Source organism: Coturnix japonica, chromosome 3 (genome assembly GCF_054131305.1).
Source record: "Coturnix japonica strain WE chromosome 3, WE-NBRP24, whole genome shotgun sequence".
NCBI lineage: Eukaryota > Metazoa > Chordata > Aves > Galliformes > Phasianidae > Coturnix > Coturnix japonica.
The window spans coordinates 63876583-63889869 of record NC_140665.1 but is presented as its reverse complement, the minus strand read 5'-3'; the positions used below and the strand labels follow the sequence as shown (position 1 = coordinate 63889869).

Genomic DNA, 13287 nt, shown 5'->3' with positions numbered 1-13287 from the left:
GTATTTGGCCAATGTTTACGGATTCTAGAATGGACTTCCTTCCCTTGTTTCTCTTGTTTTAATTAGAAATTACTGATCTAATTGGTTGTCCTTTCTTACCAATTAGCAAACCTGTGCTATTTGTAGGTCTGTTCATCATGATATACGTGGAAAGGCAGATACATCTTAATTGCTAAGATAAACTGCTGTCAAGTTCTGTGACTCAGCAAGTACATTGAGTACCTTTGGTACTAGCACAGTGCAAGGAATAGATTTTTAGAGTTAGAGAAATAAAGAGATTTTATTACCAGTAATAAAATTATATGACTCCACATGTCAGAAAATCAGGAGTTAGATGTTGATGGAGTAAGTGGTGTCTTTACCCCTTGAAATATGAAAATACTACAGATTCTTGACAGATTGGAAGAAAAGAAAAGCATCACTTCCCCTTCTGGAGCTCTTCTTGACAGGTTTCTTCAGAGTTGTTTTTCCAAGTGAAGCTGTGTGTGATTTCACATATATTCTTTCCATCAAGTTTGGGTGCCCTTTATGAGCAGCGCGTCTCACATGAATGCCTCTATATAAAAAGATGAAGTAACTGAGTATAATTCCCACCTATAATTTGCCTTTCATGCCAAACATACAAAAACCTATATATTATATACATGAATATAATAAATAAACAAATACTGTAAGATGAGCCAGGGAGAATGTAGGAAGATGACTAGTATGTAATTTTTCTGCAGATGTCCAAGAGTCTGAAGTTCCATATGCTGTTAATACTCCAAATATTTGGAGATGCATAATGACTTTATTTTTTACATTTTTTTTTAAAATTATTTTTTCACCATGTACAGAAAGTCCCCTTGGGCCTTTTACAGGCTTAGTCTTGCAAGCAGTTTCAAAATGCCATTCATTTTTACATGCATTTCTTTACAGAGCAGCTCTAAGCCGGTGTTAGCAGCTCTTACCTAAAAGCATTTTAAACACAAAGAGCTAAAAGTAACATGAACCTTAAAGCCTCGTGTTACTCAAGATAAGTTGTACATGCTTTTCTCTTTGACTGTTCTAGTTAAATTGTCACTGGAAGATAAGGAAAGTTCAGTAACATGCAATTAAAACCAGATGTGCTTGGCTAGAAAGAAGTTATGTTCTAGAAGTTTGTTTTGCTAGCCTGTAGGTGGAAAGAACAGTTGAGATCACACTGCTCAAAATATCGATGGATTGCTGTACTATACCTGTTTGTCTGTTTGCTGATTGGGTAGGGCTGTTGCTGGGCTGCTACTGTTTTGACCAAAATTAGAAAGTCAATATAAACGAGTCAAACGAGACTGCCTGCTTTTTTTTTTGCTTTTTTTTTTTTTCTTTTTTTCAGTTCTCTCTTCTGATTCATCTGTTGTTTGTTTCAAATTCTTACAGCCTTTGTGAAATGGGGGCTGTGCCAGCAAAGGTGAAAGCTCTTAGTGGTTAGTCAGTAAGAACGTGCAGAAAAAAATTGTCTCAATGACATTTAGAAGCTAGCAAAAATATGATGCCTGGTTTAGTGAGAGGAAAAAAAAAAGTGGAAGTGAATCTTACAGAGTGGTCATATTATACAGAGAGAGGAAGAGAGCTCATGTCTCCATTAGGAAACTGCCTCTTGAATTCAGAGATAGCATTTGTCTTTACCTTTGGTTGATGTTCTTATCAGCTTCTGTGGCAGGGGCTTGGAGCCTGAAATTTGCTGATGAGGAAACATGTGAAAAAAGGATTTGCTGCTTACACGTCTTTTTTTCCTTCAGTCTACTTCAGTTGGAGTGTCTGGTTAACTTGCATTATTAATACCATCAGGGGTTAGAATGTCTGTAATTATAGCTATTGCATCTGAGGAGAATGACCAAAGTACTGAGTCTAACAGCTAAAATACAGCAGTCTAACAGGTAAAAGATGCTGGCTGTGCTATACCTGAAGAAATGCTGTTCTTTTACCTCTGCTTGATACAGCTATGGACTCTTTGAAAATAAGCAGGTTTTGAATAATATGTTTTATCTAGTTGTACTTGGATTAGTTCAGATTTTCAGAATCTTTTTTGCTTCTCCCATACAGGTGGGTCAGAAAAAGATGGGGGAGTGTTGAATAGCATTGAATTAATATCCACTTGTCTTGGAAAAAAATAGCTGTAGCTCTGTCTGTACCAAAATGAAGCAAAAAGAGATGCAATTCAGTATCCCACTCAAGGGCAAGGATAGAAAATGCTTTAAGAGAGCAATTTGGTTAAATCATGAGATCTCGAGATACTATCTATAAACAGAAAGTAGGTCTCATTTAGCAATGTCAAAAATAAGAGGGTGGCAAGAACATTTAAAATCAAATTTGGAAAAAAACAGCACAGAATGAGATACTAGAAGGGGACATAAAAAGAAGCATGAGAAACTTACTGTAGAATATTAATTGCAAGAAGAAAATAAGGAAGCAATTGCTTCAGTATTCAGAAGATGAGAATTAGTGGCAGAGTGGCAGATGACATTGAATACTGAAGCGTGGAATGCTTTTTTTTTTTTTTTTTATAAATCTTTTTCTAAATGGTCTAAGTATGATCAAATGATTAATCTCCATTCCAGCTTGAGTTCTTTTATCAATGAACAATGAGCTAGAGTAGAGTGTATTTAAGTGTCTTCAGATCAGGTAGAGCTCAATAAATTTAACTTCTGGTACTTACTGAAGGGCAGAAAGGGTTAATGTCTCTGGAGTTCCAGAGAAGTTATGTGGGATATCAAGGCCATAGGACACCTCTCTGGGAAAGAAGAAAGGGGGAAATGGGAAACAACAAACCAATCATATTTCTGGTTAAAAAGTCTGGAGCAAGTAATTCGTCAGTCTCTTAGCAATTGAAATTAACAAGGCAATGATATGGATTTAACAGTAGCAGAGTAACGTCAAGTAGTTTAACCTCTGTGATGGGCAGCAGGCCCAATGAAGGGAAGTTAGTGGTCTTTGGCCATACGGCAGGCATTTGCTTGCTTGTAAGATTAGTAAGACCTAGCTCATAAGATTATTCTGGTGTATAAAATGATGTTTTAAAATTACTACGGACTTGATAAAAATAGGTAACTAAGCATATTCTATTACTGATGAGCTGCCCCATTGCTGTGGTAGATCTGTCAGATGTTGTTTTTTTGTTGTTTTTTTAAAATTTCATCTGTAAACTGATTTCTGAACAATAGTAGCAGAGCAATTTACTACTTTTTGCTATATTTGCCATTTCTTCCATTTTTTTGGGACCTTCTGCTAGATGAACTCTGAAACAAATTATTGCCTTCTGTTTAAGCAGCTGATCGCTTCTGACTTTTTCACTTAAATAATACAGTTCATTTACTTTATTGCAGGATTTGGTTATCCGTATCATCTTTGTTCTTGGTAATTTAACAGCAAAGAATAACCAGGCCCGTGAGCAGTTTTTTAAAGAAGGAGGAAGTGTTAACACCTTGATGTCATTATTCCAAACCTACCACGAACTTGATTTGAATGAAGAGAAATGGCAACATGAAAGAGAAAGGGAAGAAAAAAAAAATCCAAAGCATCCTTCTAAAGCAGAAGATGTTCTGATAAAGCTGATACGTGTTCTGGCCAATCTGTCCGTTCATCCCAGCGTAGGAGCAGCTCTGGCAGCTGCTCATCATGTTGTAGAATTACTTGTTACAGTACTAGGTAATAAAATCTATGTTGTATGAGTTAGCTTCATTCAATCTGCAGGAGGAGTTTAGAATATTTCTGCTTAAGCTTTTTATCTAGATTGAGCCATACCTAAATGGATTCTGTAGCAAAAATAAGACAATTTTCTGGTATTCATAAACTGTATCATATAAAATTCTGTCTGGGACAGTGAAAGCATTGACTTTTCATTGTCTGTGCAAAGTCTGACCTGCCACTGCTTGTGGTTTAGAGACAGGCAGACTCACAAATTCATCCAGTCTGTCTTAAGCCCTGTAGGAGCTACCAGGGTTGGAACTGCCGTAATAACTGTGTAAGCACCTTTGAGCCTTAAAGCTTCTCTCTGACCCTCTCTTCTTTTTGTGAGCTCTGTATCAGTTTACCACAAAATTTTATTTCCTTTACCCTTGGTTTCTGAGGACAAAAACCTCAGAAAAATTCAGACTTGCTAGTGTAAAAGGAAACTGCACATCAGTAACATTGTCAGGAGCTCTTTAAGAGATAGAATGTCTCAGATATTGTTAAAGACTACTTTTTTTATTTTAATGTCTCGTAGTAGCTTAGTCTTTGTTCTCTGTCAGCAGTCTGATAGCTATAATACAGGCCTGTTTTTGCATGCAAATCCTCTTCAGCTCCAACTTAAAGCAGCAAATAGGATCTGTAATATCTTTTAACTGGATTTTACATGTTAAGTTAATCGTGATCGTTTCTGTAGATGAAGTCAGAAAGCATGACTTTGTAATGCCAATTCTGCATCCTTTTAGTGAAAAATAAAAGTGAACTTTAATAGTTAACTACATGTTAACTACAATTCAGTTCACCTCTGAGCTATAATATGCTTCTAAGTTATGTGTCAATATGTGCATATACATATATATGTGTGCTTTTTTTTGTATATATTAGAATACAAGTCAGTTGACGTCTGCGAGGAGTTGGTGATCAATACTGCAACAACAATCAACAATTTAGCTTTCTACAAAGTGAAGAGTTCTGCAGTTCAAGACAAGAAACTACGCATTGCTGAAAGTAAGGACTTCTAAACAGTGCCTTTTGAAAGTGAAAGTTATGCACGCTGTGTTTTTTCACTACAGAAAATGAAGACACTGATAGGGTATTGTGGCATTATATTGTAGGAATATGAAGATTGTAGGGCTAAATTACTCCCATAGTGATTTATAATTCTTTTGGAATTATAAATCATATTACTTGTGTGGAAAATATTTAGGTTGCTGACAGAGCCCCTTCCTTCCCTCCCCAGATGAATTTGCTGTGAAGTTTTCTGTTTAGCAGCTCTTGCTAGACTCGTTCTGGATCTGTATGCCAAAATAATAATTGCAGAATGAGGTGTAGGAAAAGGTATTATGTCTCTCTACTTAGTGCCCTGACTACTACACATAGTAGTAGTAACCTAGAGTTACATCTCTAGGTTAACAGTTCTGATATTCTGTCATAATTGATTTTATCGCCCATAAGCAAGTTCTCTCTTAATGCTGGTCAGAGAAATGTGGAAACAAATGACTTCTCTTTCAGTCCTATTTGCTCTCCTTCTGTTCTTACTGTTAAAATGTGGAAGCAGTTCCATCGCCTTTCTTTTGTGAGGAATGAGGAGAGAGAAAACCTTTTAACACAAGACCAGCGTGCTTCCTTCAGGACACTTTGAGCATGTTTGCTGTTTGATACAAATGTGTGGATCCCAAAGATGCACACACAAAAAAATCATTTCTGTTATCTCTTTAAGACAAGTTCAAGACACGTTTGGTATTGTAACATTCCAAGAAGGAAGTAATGGGAATAAAGCCAACCTCTTTTCTCATCTTGTGTTTTTCACTTTTCTGTGGTGGAAGGGTGAACGGTTCACCAATTTGAGTCCTTTTATGTGGTACACTGATTTCGGTGATTCACTTTTTCCTCACAGAAGGCTGATAAATGTGCTTTCTGTAGTGTCATTCCTTTGCCACGTACCAAAAATCTAAATGATGGTAGCTCTTCCTAGGCAATGCTGAAGGTCTCGTTCTATCTACTGAAGATTGATGCTAATTGTAAGTGAATCTGCTAAGCAGGATAGCGGAAAGCAAATAAATGTTTTAGACCAGGGGCGAAATTAAGTAGCTGTTCAGAGAAAATGTATTTGCTTGTTGGAGCAGCACTGACTGAAAATAGAGCTAATGTCAGAAAATAATTTTTCTTTAAAGAGGCACCCCACCATAAGACCATCTGTTCAGGATGTAAATCAGTTTTCTTAAATATTACAACTTTTTTGTTCTGTCTTCCTGGATTGTCACATGAGCCCACTCAAAACTGTACAGCTAGATTGGTTCCCATTATTACAACTGTTTGTAGGCTATCTTCGTAACTCCTCATCTGTTCCTTTGCATTTAGCCCCATATTGGAGCTCTTTGTCTCATCTTCAAAGCTTTACACAATTTAGCTCTTTTTCTACCATCTGCTCATCCCCTTCACTGCAACCAGACTGTTAGATAAATGTTCCCATTTATTACGTGTATTGCTGTTGCTTCTTACATTCTGATACTTATTGATAAAAAGCCAAGCGCATTTCTGATATACAAGTAATTGTTTGTATTTCATTTCTCTGCAAACCTGTAGTGCTTTTAAAGCTGTTGATGAGCAACAGTATGGATGGAGTTGTGGAAGCTGTCAGAGTCTTTGGCAATCTTTCCCAGGATCATGAGATCTGTGAGTTCATCATACAGAAAAAGAGTGAGTTTCACATTTGTAGGAGTCCTGTTTTTAAATGTCCATAGTTCTAAAAAGAAAAAGTTTCTTGATCAGCTGTCTCAGTTAAAGGGCAGAAGCAGTCTTATCTGAAGTTTTGCATATTATGCCAATCTTAGAGTCTGGCAGTAGACATTTTAAAGACTGTTTTATTTCGGTTTCATTAAGGTGGAAGTATTGGAGTAGGAAAAATGTGCCACGGTCTACCTTCACAAAGGCAAATAGTACAAAAAACCCTCTGTTTTCCCTAAAGATTGTAATTTTGAATTTCCCTTTGCTCCTTCATTTCCTGAAGTCATACAGGTTTGTACTGATTTGATGTAAAATGAATATCCAACTTAACTCTCATTTAGGTTCATAATCTTTTGATTCCCATGTTCAACAGCTTGTTAGTGCTTTGTAACATGCGGTTAAGATGTTTGCCTCAATAGAGGCTTCCTCTTTGCCCCAGGGTGAAGTAGGATACAAGTCTTCTCAAGTCCTTTTGCTTTGGTGCCTGAAGATCTTTGGGGGAAAAATGGCAGATCTTTGCTATACAGAGAAGGTGCAAAATCAGTTTAATTAAAAACCAATTAACTGAATTTTTATTTTTATTTTATTTTATATTCTGTCTACCTGCCTGCGTCCAAAGTGTGGTGATTTGCAGCAATATACAATTCCTTCTTTCAAGGATGAATATATAAAGGTTTGTGGAGGCAAAGGTATCTGCAAAAGAACTGACACTTAGTAGCTTCTTGCTTATGAGCTGTCTCAGTCAAAGGACTGAATTTTACACCTTGGTGAGACCATGGTGTCAGCATGCCTAGTTCAGGAGGAGCTGGGAGACTGCTTCTCCTCTAGGCAGGACTGACTCTGGCTGAAGTTGCCTTCCACTGCTTATTGAGTTTAGATTCAGCAAGTGCTGAGAGATACTGCACGCCCAGCATCTACTTCTTGCCCACCTCCTGCAGGAGCCCCAGGCTGCAGCAGTCCCAGCTGGATCTGATGCAGTCTGAGGCAACCCTGCCTCATGTGGAGGTTAGAACTTCCCTCTGTGAGTGCCAGACACTAAATCCTAGTGGTTTATTCTGGCTGCAATTGAAATGAGAGTGATACTTCTAAAAAGTTACCTGTAATTCAGCTTGGGCAGCCTAACTTTTTCTGACTTGATTTTCATGGTAGTTTGATGTGGAATTTTGTAGGTGTTGTGTTGAAGTATATTGTGTTGAGTTTGTATTAATGACTCTTATCCTGTTTCATAATCCTAATGCAATAACTTCACACTAGTATGCTACAAGGTTACAGTTTGGGGTTGGATATCCTATATTTGACTGTTTTGTGAGTGTGCATGTTTTAGCAAGTATGCTGTACCTCCACTTGCATGGTGATCTGTCTTCTCAGTAATGCTGTCTTTTTTCCTTTACAACCCAGTACACAAGTTTGTGATTGCTTTACTTGATGCCAAGAATCAAGATGTCTGTTTTTCTGCCTGTGGAGTCTTGCTCAATCTCACAGTAAATAAGGACAGACGAGCTCTTCTGATGGAAGAAGGAGGAATTGGGAAGTAAGTTCCTGATTATATTTTACCAAAAGACACATTCCAGTAGTTTGGTCAAAGATCTTTAATCAGAATCTTTTTCACTGGGACCAAGAACTTGTAGTAAGATTGCAAAGGTCTAATGGGCTTCAAGAGGGAATCTTTCATATTCTTCAGTATGTTTTTTTGCAAGGGCATTGGAGTGCTTTAGCCAACTACAGTGCCAAGACTAGTAGAATAATCTTCCAGTGATCCTCCTGGTATATACAGGAGTGTACAGCGCAATAACTAAGGCATGGCAATACAGTAGCCACTTATGATTGACCTAACTGAATCCTATGCGAGTTAAATATACAATTAATAGACACCTTTAATACGTATCTGTGAAAGAAATAGGGTACCCCCATGGTCTCTTGTAATTTTGATAACTACTTAATACCGCAGAGAGAACAGTCTGAGGTATCCATGCTTGGTTAACAAAGCTCCTGTGTCTCCTCTCTCTGAGAGTTCATTGTTCAGGCACTTTTACTATAAGTGAAAAGATCTTGAAAAAGCACCGTGGATGCAACACTTGTGGCTTTGATGTTCAGATAATAGCGGATCCAGCTTAACTGGAGCAACATGAAAGATCTTGTTCTTACACTTGTAAAGCAGCTGATACAACCCACATTTATGAAACAATATGTCAAACTTTGAAATGCTTTCCTGTTCATACATCACATAATTACTTATTTTACACAGTGTAAACAAGACTTTTTGTCTGCTTATCTTTCCTTCCCGTGTTCTGGTTAACTTTCAGAGTTTGAAAGCTGGAAAGCAGGAATAAAAATAAAGTACAGGTTGTTTGAAGAACAAATGTGAGAAATGCCTACTATATTGAATTTTATATAAAATGGAATTAGTAGAATTTCTGTTACGTGTAATTATGTAAAATATGGAATTGTCTGAAAGTTGGTGAAGTGGGAAGGAAAAGCTAACAGTGTGGAATGAATCTAGAGAACACACCAAGTGGTTACATGGTCAGGATGACCTCCTTAAGAAAAACAGCCCTATGGATTTTTGGAAATTAGGTTCTCGTACTGTATAGAGTGTTCCTAATAAAACAAGGAATTGGTCTCATCAGAGGGATAAACTTAAAAACACTGTCTTTGATTGATACTGACAGGTTAGTTGACTGCTTACGAGACTTTGGGCCAGCAGACTTGCAGCTGGCTTGTTTGATATGCAAAACCCTGTGGAACTACAGTGAAAACATCACAAGTGCAGCCTCGTGCTTTGGAGAAGATACTGACACGTTGCTGATGCTGCTCACATCACTCTTAGGTGAGATTCACATTCTTGATGTCTTTTCCTTAATAAGAGAAATAGAAGGCACAAAATCAAAGTGGTATCCTTTGGATGGGAAGTCTGTCATACATCTGTAAGTGGGTTGGCCAATATAGACTGTCCAGCACCTCCTGGGCTGTCTGGGGAATGTGCTCCATGAAGCTGGGGAGGGTGTGTTCCTTCTCCACATATACATATGCTGGAAGGTGCCTGCAAGTGAACGTTAAGGCCTGAACTCATTTACCTAGTCAGATCTTTGCATCATAATAGGCTCCCCAGGGAGGTGGTTGGATCGCCATCCCTGGTTGTGTTTAAGAGCCGTTTGGATGTGGTGCTCAGGGATATGATATAGCAGAGGGTTTTTAGTTAGGGTACTGGTTAGACTGCGGTTGGACTTGATGATCTTCAAGATCTTTTCCAACCTGGGTAATTCTATGATTCTATGATTCCATGATCTTTTTGCTTCAGATTTTGCAGTTTAATACTCTTATTCTTCCTTCTTTACATTATGAACACTACTTTGGCACTGTTTTTATTAGAAGTAAGTCATTTGAAATTACCTTTAAAAGCATCTTTAAAATGTAAAGGAAATTGAGGCAGGCCTTAATTAGTTTTGATTTGATTTTAGGGGGAAGTGCAGTAAGGGGTGATGCTTGTTGTGGAGAAGGTTGTATGTGAGACCCAGATATGAATTGAGATCCCCATGATATTTTGGTTTAGACAATCAGAACAGTGGGTGGTTCTGTGAGGATTTTCTTTTTCAGTTACAGCAAAATTACTGTAATTCACCTTTAGAAGCCATTGCTTTCATTGGATGCCTTGCTGTGATATTTATAGCATATCTTAATACAAGCAACAATTTCATCTATTTACCTGAAAATACTCAGTACCTCAAGATCATGAGTGCTCTGTTTCCCATACTGCAGTGAAACTGGAAACATTACAGCCATAATCATACTTAAATTTTCCAGCATGCAGCAGTGAAAATATATCTTTGTTTTGGATAATTCTGAAGTATTTCTTCCTCTACATTTAACGTTGCTTACTCCAGCAATGAATTTGACTGCAGAGTCCAGGCTGTGTAGCAGTTGGAACTCTCATTAATGAATAGAGCTTTCAGGAACTGGATACTCGTGTACAATCACCATTCCAGTTATAGAATGTAGCAGCAATTAATTGCAAATAGGTGAGAAGTAAATCAGAAGGCTGGTCTTCCTGCAGGCTGTAGTCAGAAGAGTAGCTGTAGGAAAAAAAGAGCCAGCTCATCTTACTCATTGGATCTGGTTCCTCTGTGTGTTAATATCTCAACAAAATTTTAGTAATAGCATCTGGTTACTATTGTCCTACATCTTCCTCCTCCCATTGTATCCAGTAGCAGCCTTGAACTGTCATCGCTCTGATTCTATCATTCAGGAAGCAGGAGGCAGCTTTTGACAGGCAGTGGACTGTACTTCAGCATTGGCACACCCTCAGGAAGCTGAACAAGTACCGCATGGCAAAGCAGATACCTCTGTTCACCTGCTGTGCTTGACCTCTTCTTTTTTATTTTGCTTTTCCATACCTGGAACAAGATGACAGGAGATAGCAGCGAGCCAAAGGGGAGTGGAAATAGCATGAAAAGATGTGAGGACCAAGAAAGTGGAGCAAAGGCATCACTTTTCTTTTTTCCCTGCCTATTCCCAGCAGCCTGAGCTGCCATGGCAGAGCTTTCCAGTAACGCTGCCATTTGCTTTTCTCAGCTGCTCTTGAATCTCATGTCACTCTTTTGGCTCAGAGCTCCTTGCAGTTGGCATTTCCTGGCCCCGTGCAGTGGCTTTGCCTTGCCCCACTCCCTCAGGATTAGCAATGGAAATGAGTCTCCATCCTGAGAACATCCTTCTGTCTGATCATTCAGTGAAGTCTCCTTTCTCTCTCTCTTCTTACAGACATTTCTTCTGCACACTTGTACCTCCCCTCTCAATTCCAGGAGGTTATTTTAGAGTCATTGTACCTGTGAATCCTTACAAGGCCGGGACTCCCAGCCCCTGTCCTGATGGAGCTGTAGGGACGAGGAGCCCTTGCAGACCAGTCTGTGCACTATTATTCATCTTTCCTTGTAGCATGTGGACCCAGTGTGCATGTCCTGTTCCTGGGCGTGCAGCCAGCTCATATGCTGTTTGGCCAGTACCCAATTTTGCTTGTTTTGAGGAGGGTCGTGGGAAACTTCTATTATCTGAAGATGCACAGCTTGCATGTGGGACACTGGCCCTCACTGATCCCCAGCATTACTCATGTTCTGTTGTGAGAAATGTACTGTTTTGTTTCGTTTTAACACTTTAGCTTTGGAATGGTTCTGCCCCTTCTTGCTGTAGGCTGATCTCAGTGATTCCACATTTTTAGACCTATAAAGACACAGCCAGTTTCTGGGTAGGAAGTAATTTTAGGAGCAGGCAAAGCAATTCTGCCTGAAGAAAAAAAAACATAATCCCTTATCTTTCTCCTCAGGATCTCTCACTGCTCATCTGCAGAGATTCATTTTGCATATGCTGGGCTGACGTGCCATTAGTAGGGCAGGAGCCAATGGGCACAAGCCGTAGTAAGAACAGTTCCAATTAAATATTAGTTAAAAAATAATAATTTCTACTCTGTCAAGGGCCGAGCAGAGGAACAGGTTGGTCATAAAGACCATGGAGATTCCATTCTAGGAGATTTTCCAAACTCAGCAATTAATGTCTCCATTAAGACTGCCCAATTATTGATGCAGTATGTGAATAAGGAAGGCCATCAGTAATATATTGACTGGTGTGGTTCAAATGCTTTAAGTACAAGAGTGGATGTAGCTTGATAAAGTCTTCAGAAACCAAACTGCCAAAGAAATTTGTGCCTCAGAAAAAAAAAGAGCCATAGTTCGATGAATAGGATTACTGATGCTAGCAGAATTGCTTTGGGTAATGCTAAAACTGATGTAGTTTCCAGGCTGATAGTCACAACAAATGCTTGGGCTCAGAGCCACAGCTGAGTTGTAGTGTTGAGAAAAGGCCATAACCTGCTATGTGCTTTTTGCCATTTTTCTGGCTTCAACATCCTTCATTTCCAAGTAAAGCTGTGTCCTTCAGACAGTGATGCTCCATTTTTTCTTAAGTGTAGAGCTGGTTTGAAGTTATGAGCATCAACAGCTGATAAGTTGTATGTGCTGTAGTCATAAAAGACATCGTTGGATGCGTTCAAAACTGATGAGGATGTTTTGCTTGGTTACAGATGAAGAGCTGGCATTAGGCTACAGCCTCGACAGAGGGGACCACCACAAACTGTACTGGGAAACGGAGTTCAAACCTGTGGCAGAAAAACTTCTTGACAGAATTCAGACCCATCGCTCCTCCGTTTCCACTGCGATCATTGCTGCGTTTTAATCTGTTTGGGGCTTTTTTTGTGATGTAGATTGTACAGTTATATTTTTCCAATATATGTTGCCATTGGTAAGCGTGTTGGACAGCATGGGAAGTTAATGTTTATAAAGTTGGTAAAGCCTAGTATTTATATAAGGGATGTAATCTTTTAAAGGGGCTTGTCTGAAATTTTTACATGTGTAATTACCTTTTAGAATATATTTTGAGTTTCTCAAGCACCCATTTGGTAACATTTTTCTTAGCTGGCAAAATGAAAGAAAGCTGTTTGCAGAACCTCTCATTTTAAAAGGTGGGTACCTGGATCTTATGTACTGGAAAGGAATACTGCTCGTTAGAATCTATCTCTTACTCAAAGACTGAATATTGCTCATTAGAAGCTATCTCTTACTCAAAGACTTGGACACACTTTATATGACATTCTGCAGCAGAATAGCCCAAGTGCTAGGGTAGGCATTCTGGAACGTTACATTACAGCATCCATTCTTCTCACTGAAGGCTCTCACAGTCAGGAGCAAAGTTGTTCTTCAGAAGTCTCTCTTTCTTTACCTGATGCCATGTGGCTGGAATGTCCCAGCTCCTGTGGCGGTGCTGTCAGGATGCAGGCCAGCTGTTGTAGGTAAGGAGCCTTTCTGAATCAATACTTCACATCTGTTACTA

General features: G+C 38.8%; 1 protein-coding gene across 5 annotated transcripts in view; it reads left to right on the top strand.

Annotated features, from left to right (window-relative positions):
* Nucleotides 1-12848, top strand: part of ARMC2 (armadillo repeat containing 2) — a 54561-nt gene extending 41713 nt beyond the window's left edge. For all 5 annotated transcript variants that reach the window (XM_085543644.1, XM_015858661.3, XM_032443224.2 and 2 more), the window contains exons 13-18: nt 3345-3666; nt 4573-4695; nt 6274-6387; nt 7813-7945; nt 9084-9241; nt 12482-12848. In XM_085543644.1, coding sequence (XP_085399770.1) covers nt 3345-3666; nt 4573-4695; nt 6274-6387; nt 7813-7945; nt 9084-9241; nt 12482-12633 — 1002 coding nt within the window. In that variant the 3' untranslated portion in view covers nt 12634-12848. The remainder of the gene's footprint in view (nt 1-3344; nt 3667-4572; nt 4696-6273; nt 6388-7812; nt 7946-9083; nt 9242-12481) is intronic.
* The last annotated feature ends 439 nt before the right edge of the window (nt 12849-13287 follow it).